The sequence below is a fragment of the Petaurus breviceps genome, unplaced genomic scaffold (assembly GCF_028583685.1).
Source record: "Petaurus breviceps papuanus isolate PSGF00001 unplaced genomic scaffold, PetGlider_PUasm1.0 91023, whole genome shotgun sequence".
Taxonomy (NCBI): domain Eukaryota; kingdom Metazoa; phylum Chordata; class Mammalia; order Diprotodontia; family Petauridae; genus Petaurus; species Petaurus breviceps.
The window spans coordinates 4,704,150-4,717,418 of record NW_027187398.1 but is presented as its reverse complement, the minus strand read 5'-3'; the positions used below and the strand labels follow the sequence as shown (position 1 = coordinate 4,717,418).

Genomic DNA, 13,269 nt, shown 5'->3' with positions numbered 1-13,269 from the left:
GAGGACCCGAGTTCGGTTCCAGCCTCAGACACTTAACACACCCACACAAAAACTAGCCGTGTAACCTTGGGCAAGTTACTTAACCCCAAGTGCCCTCCAAAAGGCAAAAAAAAAAAAAAAGTATCAGAAAAGTTGGGAAGAGTGCAAAGTATGAGGTGAAAAAATCATCTATTCTATTTTGTTCTATTTTGGACATGTTGAGTTTGAGAAGTCCAAAAGGCAGTTGGTGACATGGAACTAGAGCTCATTATTTAAAAATACTAGAAAAAAAATGCCAGGGAGGAAAAGGTCAATTTTCTTTGCTAAACTTCTGATTGTCTAAGTCACATCCCACAAAATCTGCCAAACAGCTCTACCAATTGATGCTGCAAATTTCTAAACGTTTGGTAAACCACAGAGGAAATAATAAGTATTTTAGTTTGTATTGACCATTTTCCCTATAGGATAAAAATATGATAATATTTTTAAAAATAACTTCATACCCAGAAATGCTCTGTCTCTGAAATGTTTAAAGATTCATTGAGGTAAGCCTTCCCCCATAAAAACATGTTTTAACTATATAAACTAATGAAAAATATGAGTAATTTTAAAATGGGGGAATTTCTTTCTAAAAGCATAAAGTTAGGGGCGGCCAGGTAGCACAGCAAGTAAGAGCACCGGCTCCAGTGTTGAGAAGACCTGGAGATTGAATCCCAGGCTCAGACACTTAGCACCCACCCAGAAACACCTGGCCATGTAACCTTGAGCAAATTACTTAACCTCAATTGCTTAGGGGCGGCCAGGTGGCTCAGCGAGTAAGAGCACCGGCTCCAGTGTTGGGACGACCTGGAGATCGAATCCCGGGCTCAGACACTCAGCACCACACCCAGAAATAACTGGCTGTGTAACCTTGAGCAAGTTACTTAACCCCGATTGCTTAAAAAAAAAGATAAAATAAAATAAAAGCATAAAGTTGATGATACTTCACCAAAGGAATATAAAAGGTGGCAAACATTCCTAAACCAATATTTGATTTCTTACCCACAAATCTTTATATTTGATTCCTTACCCACAAATGACATCCAATAGGGAAAAAAGGCAACTCAGGAAAAGTGAACTGTAATAAAACTTCACTTATCCAGCATCCAGAAATCTGGAAAGTTAATGAACCCAGGAAAAATTTTGATAAGACAGCACCATTTAAGAAAACCAAGCATAAATTAATTTGCACCTGTAGTTACAAAGCACAACCTCATTTTAATGGTCAAGTAGCAATATCTTAAAGTTTACAAGATGATGATATGCCTCAATGTAAGGGCACAACATGTAAGTAAAATGTCACACTCCAGTTATCATGACACAAAGCTAATGAAAATGAAAGAATTAATTAAATGAAGCCAATAAGGAAGTCTGAATGTTATTCAAAAGTCAAAGGGCACAGATAGTGAGAGTTAAGGTTTTAAAGAGAGTTAAGATTTTAAAGAGGATAAGAAAGCAATCTACAAAAAAGTAATTTCCGCCTTTGAGTCAGTAATTTTTCAGAGGGGCTGCCTAGTGACCCTATCCAGGTAATCAGTCTGATAGCTACACATTTCACACCTTTTTTCATACCTTACTCTTTTAGGAGGCATGAGCTGATATATGGGACTTTTTCAACAAAATAAGGTTCAGGGCTTGTGCTAGAGTTAGTACAAACTGAGCCCACTGTATTCCTTACTACTAAAATACATAATTACTAACCTAAGACATCCATAAGAGGATTAACATATCAGTAGACTGTAAGCTCCCTGTGAATAAGGACTCTTCATTTTTGCCTAATACAGTGTCTTGCACGTTGTATATACTGTTTGCTGAACTGAATATGTATACTTCCTAAGGCAGCAAAGTGTGTAATAAATACAACTGTAAATATTGGTATTATAAGAGTTGAAGTAATTTAAAAGATTAGCCCTCAATTATCCAGAAACTCCAGCTCTCTGAAAATTTTCACCCTCTTCAACTATGACAGAAATGTGAAATGTTGCTCTTCAAAGACCAATGATGAAACATTATCATAAAAACTATTTTGGGCAAATCACTATGTCTTTCTAGCTCTCTGTTTCCAATCTGTAAAATGAGAGGGCTGGAACGGATGATTCCTAAAGTCTCTTCCAGCTCTAATATCATATAACTTTAGCATTAGATCATAGGATTACTGGATCACAGCTGGAAGAGACCTTAGAGGTGATCAAGTACAACTGGAGGCTGCAAGAGAAAATGACCTTAGGATAGCAAGGAACCACAAGTTAAGTGAGTTAACAATGTTATAAAACAGCCAAGATGAGAATGCTATCTGGTAGCTGAAATATAATTCACCTACTATCTAAGACATTGGTTAGGTCATTATGTAAATATTCATTTGAAGACAACTATAAAAAAATGAGAGGGGGTACAGGGAAAACAAAAATGAACAAGAAAACAGGACACATCAGGAAACATTAAAGGTGAGAGTTATTTAATCTACAACAGTGTTTTCCCACTGCTACCCAGGACCACAAGGCATCTCTGGCATTTTTTTGAAAGTTTCATTAAATATTCCAACTATATCCAACTGTATATTCCTCGAGGCCCTACTCCAAAACCACACCAAGAGTCAAGGTACAAGAGAGAATAAAAAATTCCAGAAAGGCTCCCATATTTTCAGAACATTTGAAAACCCCTAGCAAAATGGTTAGGAAAAGTGAGGGTGAAGTAGTAACTGCCTTCTTCCTATCTGAGGAGTTACTCGAAGGATGACTCTAACCGTTTTCTATTTTCACATACGAAATAGACTTCAATTACGGTTAAGAGATACAACATAAAGATTAGACTCTAGGAAGTAATTCTTTTTTTTTTCTTTGTCTTTTTTTATTGTTTGTTCTAGGAAGTAATTCTTGATTAAGTATTTTCCAAGAAGGAGGTTAAAAGAATTTCCCTCCCTCAAAATCTTTAGAAATTATGTAAAAGGGGCGGCTAGGTGGCACAGTGAATAGAGTACCGGCCCTGGAGTCAGGAGGACCCGAGTTCAAATCCAACCTCAGACACTTTAACACAAAAATTAGCTGTGTGACCTTAGGCAAATCACTTAACCCCAACTGCCCTCCAAAAAGCAAAAAAAAAAAAAAAGTATGTAAAAGCTTTTGATTCAATGCCTTAAATTATTAATCTGTGCTAGTCTATTGCTGGCTCAAGAATATGAAAGGAGAACAAAACCATGCTCTACAAAATCTTCCCTAAGATCAAGCCCAGCCCATATAGGCCCAAGCCCCAAGTTAGATGCTCAATGTCTTGCCTTAATATAGGAAGAGAGAAGGCAATTTATTTGAAAGGTGAAACGAAATAATATAATTCTTTAAAAAGTTGGAAAGCCTAATGATTGGGGCTGTCCCTCTCTAACGACTGGTCTTTAGAGAAGGACAAAATGTTCTTTGGGGAGCCCTAGACACTAAGACGGCAAATAAATTTATGCTTACTGAGATAATCACATCATTTCTGAATCATTTTCTGGGAATCCAGGATTTTATAATCCCAAGACTTGGAAATTTTACAATAATCAATAGGAGACATTTGCCTTTAGTGAGTCTAGTGTAACTCTCCCTCTAGGTAGGTAACCATCTGGGTTAGATGACCTCCTAAAGTTCTTTTTCAGCTCTAAGACTCCAGGATTCTATAAAACTTTTCTTCCCCTTCAGGCACTTTAAAGTACTTCATCTTCAGGTGCTTTTCCACTGGCTGTCCCCAAGCCTTGAATGCTCTCCCTTCTCATCCCCAGCTCTCAGAATTCCTGACTTCAACATTCAGCTTGAATATCACCTTCTATGGGCAACGTGGCCCAGGTCCCTCAGCTTGTGCCACCTCCTCTCAGGTGACCTTGTATTATCTACTCCGTATGTAACAGTGCAGTGTGGGGCTGCTGAAAGAGCACTGTCACAAGACCTGCATGTGAATCCTCCTAGCTCTACTGCTTACTGCCTGTGTGACTTTAGGCAAATCTTCACACATACCTACTACCTCAGTTTCCCCTCTTGTCAAATGAGGTTGGACTAGGTAATTTCTAAGGAGACTTTACTTGTTCTTCCCACCATTAGAACATGAGCTCCTGACAGTAGTGACTATTCACTTTTGCCTTTGTATCCCAATCAATTAGCACAGTGTACAATTGGTACAGCACATAGCAGGTGCTTTAAAAATTTCTTGTTCATTGGCCAAAATAAACAGGCACCATGGTGATCAGAGGACTCAGTGCTTCCAATCAATATTCACAACTCACCCCCTACTGCCCACCTTAAACCTCTGTTCGAGAGACTAGATATGCAGAGCATAAATCTACTCAGCCAGTCTTCCAGTACTGGAAATCTTCCATCTGCTTTTATACTTTCCCTTCAAACTACACACCTAGAGAAGAGGAAAATATGACATACTTCATCTTGTGATGTGTTCTGATCCTTAAACTAAGGTAAACACTCTTACTAAATTAAGCAAGCTAGCTGGAGAATAACCTTATTCTCTTAAACTTACTGTGCAGAACTCTTGGTACTCTTCCCCTTTTTCTGGGGGCAAATGATATGTTCATTCCAAAAGTATTTCAGTACATAAGAGTCCTTACTGTTTTTCAGGGCACTGGCAAACTCTGACCCGCCCTTGTCCTTGAAAATAGGAAAAACATCAGGTTGGGGAAGCTGGTTGGTTGTCAGCAGAGCTTTCTGCAGCTTGATCCTCCCTTCCAAGAGTTGATCCCACAGCGCTGAGAATCAGGAAAACAGAAAGCCATCACTTAGTTACAATGAGAGTTCCTACAAGAGTAATAATCCCAGGCCCCGTACCGGCATAGTCCCATCATAATTATTTGCCAAGTTAGTGGTTTTCCAAATTAGAAGACAAACCGTGTTTTGGACACAAATGTTCATTATACAGGAATGACAACTCATTCATCTGTGAGTCCAAAACCCAAGAGGGAAAGAAAAAAGATTTTCTTCAAATCTGAAGCTGAAATCTAGTTGCCTCAGGTATTAGGCTAGAGCCAACTGCGCTACTCAATATGGAGATGACAGACTTAACATAAAAGAATGGGGCCCTAGGCCTCCAGATAAGTGGGGCATGTCACACAGTAATTGGAAGGGCACAGGAGGGAGAGAGCAAACAAAAGAAAGTAGATCAAATGTGGAGACAGAGAAATTGGCAATCAGCAAAACCCAGGCACCAACCTATTTGGTTCTTCACAGCTCTCCCTTTCTCCACTTCCTCTGATACTCTGCCTCCTGAGAAGGTCCTCACTGTCTCATCATCATCTTTGTCTTCAGGAACAGTTTCCTCAATTTCTTCTCCATCTCCTTCCTCATCAGTTTCCTCTTCCATGCTGTTTTCTTCTTCTTCCTCCTCCTCCTCCTCACCACTGCCAACATCATCCATTCCCTCAGTGAATTTTTCAAAATCACTGATGTTCTGGAAACTAAAGCCTGAAGAATGAGCGTCCCTCTTCTCCCTCTGGCCTTTGTCTTCCAAACTGCTCCCCCCATCATTACTGGATTCCTCCTCCTCAGCAGAACTCCTTTGTTCCTCATCAGACTCCACTAGCCCTGTGCTCTCTGACACTTCATCAGATGCTTCTCTGTCTAATAATGAAGAAGGAAAGAAAGAAAACAAAATGAACATTACATGAAGAAAAATATCAACCATGGTACCACCTCACAAACTTATACACAGTCATTGTCTAAAGCTAATAGTCTTTTCTCTTTCTTTCACCTTCTAAGGAACAGGTGTAAATGGAAGACTTAAACACAAGGTACAAACTGCCATTAAAACCTAGACACCAACCTGGTCTTTGTATCTGAGAAACAGCTTTTCTCTCTCCGTCTATCAAAGCAAGGGAATGTAATTATTACATGTAACTTACAGAGTATGAATATAACTCCCCCTTACTGGGGACTCTGGGCATAATTGTACATTCATTCCACGAGTATTTATTGTGTATCCACTAAATACAAGGCACTGTAGGAGATAAAAAGATGAATAAAATATAGTCCCTGCTCTGGAGGAATATGCAGTCTACTAAGGTAAAGTACAGGAATACCAAAGATACAAAGCAGCAAGGCTCTCTGTGGGAGATACTAGGCAAAATATACCAACCCAGTCAAATCACAACCATCACCACCAGCAGCAACTTGACCATCATCTCCCTTCATATTCCTGATAGAGAGAGAGCCCAGGATTCTGAACCCAAAAACCTTGGGAATAGCAGTGCTCCTTAAACCACCAGACTGGACTCTAGCCAAGTCCTATATAACTGAGCCATAACTGAGGGGAGAAACACCTCAGGAGAAGGGGTTCACCTCCCTCATTACCTCCATCACTTCCTTCTGATTGCCATCAACAATCAAATAGACACAGAAATCCTTTGAGCTGCAGCACCCTAGACCACAAGTCCTGCTGCCCTGCTCACCCTGAAGAGTCATCCTGTGGGAAGGTAATTTCTATGGAGAAGGGACCAGTTATCACCACCAACTACTATCCAAACCTGCCTCATTGAAGCAGCAGGGCACCCTGAAGGAAAGACAGGAGGCAGCATCAGCCAGGCAAGTTAAGTCATTACCACCACCACCACACCTAGAATACCATCTTCTCTTAGACCCTGATGGAGAAAGCCCAGGTCCCTGGGTCCAAGAGCCTTGGGAATAGTAATGCTTCCAGCCCAATGTCCTTAGTCATCATCCTGAGAAGAGGTCAATCCCTGTGGAGAGGCAGCCTGGAAACTGCTTCGGCAAGTATTACAACCACAGCTATTAAAGATCCAGAAAGTTCTTGCCACCAAAGCCACTGGCTTTGAATAATTCAACATCAGAAACTGACAAGATTTTACCAGTGGAAAAGATATAAAAGAAGAAGAAACTGACAGGATTTTATCAGTGGAAAAGACATAAAGAAGCAGAATTAAATCTGCTTTGCTGCAGCACTCCAGGGACCATGAAAGACACCTCTCTGACTCTAAGCTGAAACCTTCCTTTTGTGTCATCTTCCCCATTAGAAGCTACAAAGCTCCTTGAGCCAGGGAGTGCCTGACTTTTCTATTTGCATTCTCATGACTTAGCACAATGTTTTGAATATAGTAAGCATTAGATCTACTCTTCATTCATTCATTCATTTGATACAAAGCACCTGGTATACTCAGTGAAGAAAAGCTAACATCAAGTTAGGGGAATATCTTAGGAAGATTTCATGGAAAACAAAGCATTAAAACAGTTTGGCACCAGGGAAGCAAAGCAACTCTTCATCTTCTTCATCATCCTGCTTCTCCATCTACCTTGATTTTTATTTTTTTGTAATTTTAAAAAATTTTAAACTTAAATACAAAATGAGAAAAGAAAAAAAACTTCCATGTTCAAGACAAACCATTGAGAATTCAATATAAAATAAATTCCCATTTCAAAAAAACCTATTTAATAAATACTACACATTGTTTTCAAAGCTGCCTAGCTTTTCTTTGCTTCCTTGTTGGTTTTCTTTTTTTCTCTGCTGTGCACTCTTTACTTTTATTTTTTTCCCCTTCTTATGGCTACAATTATAAGCATGGAGATATATAGATATAGACACACACATAAACATATATACACTCATACACATACACTTAAGACCATAAGATGCTTATTTCCTCCTGTTATCTGTTCCTCTGAAGGTGGATAGTATCCTCCTTCATAAGTTCCAAGTCTTTCAATGTTTTGTAAATCAACTAGCTCATCATATCCCACACCACAGCAATATTCCAACCCAATTACATATTATCTGAGAGACTGTCTGAAAGTTTCCCCCCCAATTTTCTGTATTCTTTTTATTCTTGGCTATGTAGGTTTTATTTATAGAAGAAAATTTTAATTTAAAATAATCAAAATTATCTTTTTTATACTTCAACAATGTTCTCATTTTATAATTTAAGGTGTGATACTGTTCAACCTAATCCCTTTACATCTTTTTTCCCCGATTTCTCTGAAGTTCTTGAGCTTTTGTTCTTCCAAATGAACTTTGTTATTTTTTCTAACTCAGTAAAAATTTTTTTAGTAATCTAAGTGGGATGACACTGAACAAATCATTAGGTAAAACTGTCATTTTAAAAATTATATTGGCTTTACCTACCCTTGAACAACAAATATTACTTCAATTACTGAGCTCTGAATTTTTTGGTATAAAAAGTATTTTATGTTTATGTTCATATAGTTCTTGTGTCTGTTGTGGCAGGTACATGCTCCAGTATTTTATACTGTCTAGGTATTTTAAAAGGTCTAAAACAATACTGAATAATATTGCTGACACATAGTGTAGTTTCTCTATTTTTCACTTCTGATCAAATCTATTTTAACTTCAACTTTGTCTGAAATCATGATTACTATCCTTTTTTTTTTTACATTCTAAATTTATTTTATCTTCATGCGTATCTCTCAATTTTATGTTTCCTGAAAGAAACATATTGTTGGATTCAAATTTTTAATCTGCTATCCATTTCCATTTTTATGGATAAATTCATCCCATTCACATTCTAAGCTATAATTACTTGTGTATTTTTCTTCCTATTTTTCCTCACTATCCTTCTCACCCTATTTACCCTATCCCTCTTCAAGACTTTACTTTTACCAGCTACCTTAGCCCCTTAACCTACCTACTCTTCTAAGCCCCTCCCCTATCCCCTTGTCCTTCTATTTCTTTCCAAAGTTAGACTGTTACATAGTTACACACACACATTTTTCTTCTTTAACCCATTACTGATGGAAGTAAGGTTCCAGCACTACTTGCTCTAGTCCCTACTAGCTTCTTCTGTATCAATTTTTCCTTCTGTGTCTCATTTGTATGATAATTACTCCTTTTTGTCTCTCCCTCCAGTTTTATTTTTTTAGAATCACTCCATCATATTCAATTCAGCCCATGCCTTTCTTTCAAACTACCCAAATAATGATGACAATCATAAGAGCACTGCTAGTATTTTCTCAAATATGAAGTAAACAATTTGACCTTGCTGTGTCCCTTATAATTGGTCTTTAATATTTATCTTATATTTCTTCTGGATGTTATATATCAACTTTCCCCTTAAGTTCTGGGGTTTTTGTAAGAGAAACCTGAAAGTCTTTGAGTTCATTAAATGTCCAATTTTTTTCATTCAGGATTATACTTAACTTTGCTGGGTAAGTTACCCTTGGTCAAAACCCCAACTCTTTTGCTCAAAGACCTTGCAACTCTAAAATTCTGTGATTCTGTATCAAGGTATATATTTTTAAAGCAATACCAATTCTTCTGTCACACAGATCAGGAAGTCACCTTTTCTCATCTCTTATATGTCTTATTTACTGATCCTTGGATCAGTTTACAGATAAAGAATAAGAAATAGGGCAATCAGCTGATCCTAGAGCTAAAATAAGGGAAAAATCCAGATATTATATTTCTCACATTGTATAATTTTCTTTGTCAGGTACTATGAGTTCACAATAGGGCAGTCAGATGTTTTTCCCTACCTGATTGAAAACATTTCAAATGGGGACACCCTTTGACCACCATCTTCCACAACTTCTACTTGACTTGCTACTTCTCTGAAAAACTCAGTGCTTTAAGAACACTATTTTACTCATTCTCATAATCCCCTTTTGGGGATTACTTTCATTTTTACCAAAGATAAAACTAAGTTAGCTAGTATGAAACAATGGGGGAGCTGGGAAACAATCTAAGGAGTCAATATCTCAAGTAAGAACTAAGCTTACCAGAACATAACGCTCCTCCAGCATCCTATCAGCATTTCCTCATCTCTACTCAACTATGGGTCAGTCTGAACAAGGAGAAACAGCACCACAATTTCCCTCTAGAATCCAGAGTTTCCTTAGCTTTAAAATAAGTGAATTGGCCTGGATATTCTTTTCTAGCTCTAAAATCATACAATGTCTTCTAAGACCCTGGGGAACCACAGCACTGAGCTCTTCTATGGCACTAAAACAAATTCCTAACTAGTTTTATTCCTCTAATCCATCCTACACACCACAGCTATGATAACCTTTCCAAATGAATACCTCTCATTCCTAGCTAAAACAACTTATGTTTCCAAACACCTCACAATACTTCCCTTCATACTATGATACAACCAACCTAATTCATATTTCCAAACATATACAATTATTTTCCTGACTCTGAGCACTTGCTCACACTGTTCCCTCTACCTAGGATGACCTCCTACCACTTCTGTCCAATGAAATACTACTAATCAGTCTGACAAAGCTCAAGTCAAGCTCAAATGCCACTGCCCTCCCCTCAGGCAGAATTAATCTCTCCTTCCTTGGAACTCTCACAGCATTTCGTTAGTAACCTTCTAATACAATTATCACATTCTACTTGGTATCTGCTTGCCTCCATATCTCATCTCCCTAGCTAGAGTGCAGTTTCCTTGATGGCAGGATTCATAGATCTCATTTTAATTTATATCTTCCCTTAATGGCTTATATGGTGGTTTGTTGTTGGACTGGCAATTCTCAAAGGTTCTATCCCCAAAGAAACAGGAGATAGGGAGAGAAAGAATAAGATATATAATGTCTATCTCACCAGACACTTCTGATAGAGGTTGTTCCCACAGGTGTTCTTTCAAAGCCTTTCGAGAAGTAGTCTTGCCTGAATATCGTTTGTCCGAATCTAAGAAGGAATCAAAGGCCCTTTTCCTAATGCTTCCCACTTGAGGGAGGTCACTGTCTTCATCTTCACCCTCATCAAATCTGTCAATAACTCGAGCAGCAGTGGCTGAAAGACAAAGGGGGGGGGGAGCCATTAAAAAGGTCCATCATCAATAGAGCAGCTATCCACATAATATGCCCTCCCACTCCCACTCCATCAATTCCAAGAAGTCACCCAATACCTTACTACTCTAAAGTGGGGCCAGACGGCACATCAGATTTCAACAAAATGCAAAGCCACAATTTATTTTCTTAGGAGCCATCCGTATATAACCAAATATGCAGGGGGGTAGGAGGAGGGGGAGAAGAGAAAACCTCAATAACAAACAAGGCCCTTCACATACGTGCTATATAACAAATTTTAAAAATCATACGCTTAAATTGTAAAATTTCTCAGTGGTCATTAGGCCTAACCTCCTTACCTTACATATGGGGAAACTGAGGCTCAGAAAGTCTGAGTTGCCCCAGGTCCTCTTAACTCCATCGCAAATGCCTGCTGTCATTTGCACGTTCTCTCTCTCATTAGAACCTAAGTTCCTTTAGGGGCAAGAAATGTCTTTGCCCTTTTTTCCATCTCCAGCGTCTTGAACAGAGCCTGGCACATAGCAGGAACTTAATAAAGGCTTTAGGCTGCTTGGTATGACCAAGGTCTAAGCGCCTACTATGTGCCGGTGGCTAAACGCTAAGGATGTAAATAAAAGCCAAATTCAGTGTTTGCTCCCCCGGAGCTCACGGTCTGCTGCAGAGCCGGGATTCGAACCCAGCACCCAGGCTGCTGTCCCACGATGCCCAGTCCCACAAGAGAACCTCCTGCCTAGGCCCCGAGGCAGCGCAGATGGGGGTACAGCAGATGCCGGAGCCCCCAGCAAGAATCTGGGCCACAGGCCAAGGGTTGCCCCAGCCCCTCCCCCAGGAACGCGGCGCTGGGGGGCGGGGGGGAGCAAAGAGTGAGCCCCTTGCACGTGGTCCCCGGCCCCACGGAGCCTCCTCACTCACCCTCCTCGGGATCCGCCTCGGGGTCTGCCTCACACGGCCGCGGGTCCAAAAGCTGCTCCAGCTGCCGCGACAGGGGCTGCGGGACTGCCATGATCTCGGGTCCCAGCCTACCTTATCGTCCTACGTTCCGCAGCTGCCTTAGGAGCAGCTGCTCCGCCAACCGCCGCCCCGACTCACGCTAGAGGATCGTGGCTCCAACACCGGCAACTTCCGGGAGGCGCACAGGCCTGGGGGGCGGGGCAGACGGGTAAGGGCGGGGCCAGCCTTGCATCACGGTAGACGGAAGGAGGGGTGGAGAGAAAAGGCAAGGGGGAAATTCAGTGGGGACAACGTGTGCGCTTGCGTGCGAGAATACGTAAGTGTGTGCGTGCATGCGTAGGGTAGGGTAGGGTAGGCGTTTGGGGGCGTGCACGTAGTTGCGCGCGTGCCCTCTTGGTGCCTGGAAGGAGGCTGTGTCTGCGTGTGTTTCAGTTGGTTCCGGCGGTTCCGAGGAGTCCCATCGCGGGTTGTGCGGGGTCAAGGGTGCCCCTGACAAAAGATAAATAGGGGTAGGCGGTCATGAGGAAAGAGAAAAGAGAAGCTGGTGCTGCTGGGGCAGGGTTGGCGAGTGGAGTGCGGGAGGCGTGTGGCAGGCGCGTGTGACCAGCCTTGGAAGAACCTGAGTGGGGCATGGTGCTGCCTGGCACGTTTTCCAGTCCCACTGTTTAGTATCGCCTGGCTCTTTGTTGTCCCTCAAACAAGAAACTCCACCTACCCACGGGGATATTTTCGCGGACTCCCATGCCTGAAATGCTTTCCATACTCATCTCTGCCTCCTGGCTTCGCCGGTTTTCTTCAAACCCAGCTAAAATCTCACTTTCTACAGGAAGTCTTTACTGATTGCCCCTTAATTCTAGTGTCTTTCCCTCTGTTGATTACTTCCTATTTGTCCTGTCTATAGATTATTTGTATACAATTGTTTGCCTCTTGTCACCTTTATTAGATTGTGAGCTCCTTGGGAACAGGGACTGTTTTTCGCCTTTCTTTGTATCCCAAGGACTTGGCTAGGTGCCTGGCACACAACAGGCACTTAATAAATGCTTATTTAATCTTAGCATGCTTGGCAGAAACGAACGATGTAAATCAGAAGTTAATAAAGCATTAAAAAAAAAATCTTAGCATGCTGAATTTATTCAAGGCACAGAGTTTATCCCAGATTCTTCTATCCAAGGATGAAGTCAACTTCAACCTTAGAAATTCTGAAACAAAAGTGTGGAGGCACTTCCCCCATGTAACTAAACATACATAATAATTAACATTTATATAGCACCTTTACAAAGCACTATACCTACAATACTCACAAGAGCCAATCCACAACCCTGAGATAAGTGCTATTATTATCATCCCCATTTTACAGTTGAAGAAAGTAACACAAAACAGTTACTATGACTTGTCCAGAGTCACAGCTAGTATGTGTCTGAGGTAGGATTCAGATATAGACCTTCCTGACTCCCTGGTCCAGCATATCATCCATAATATCCGTTGCATTATCACTGTTCTGTGTATGTGTTCATACCCTTGCATACACAAAGACATAACTCAGAATAAA

At 40.6% G+C, this 13,269-nt stretch overlaps 1 protein-coding gene across 1 annotated transcript in view; it reads right to left on the bottom strand.

The window, feature by feature from the left end:
* Positions 1-11,920, bottom strand: part of AATF (apoptosis antagonizing transcription factor) — a 107,273-nt gene extending 95,353 nt beyond the window's left edge. The window contains exons 1-4 of the mRNA XM_069078118.1: positions 11,682-11,920; positions 10,561-10,752; positions 5,202-5,609; positions 4,604-4,741 (exon numbers count right to left, since the gene is read on the bottom strand). Coding sequence (XP_068934219.1) covers positions 4,604-4,741; positions 5,202-5,609; positions 10,561-10,752; positions 11,682-11,772 — 829 coding nt within the window. The 5' untranslated portion in view covers positions 11,773-11,920. The remainder of the gene's footprint in view (positions 1-4,603; positions 4,742-5,201; positions 5,610-10,560; positions 10,753-11,681) is intronic.
* Between the last annotated feature and the right edge of the window lie 1,349 nt (positions 11,921-13,269).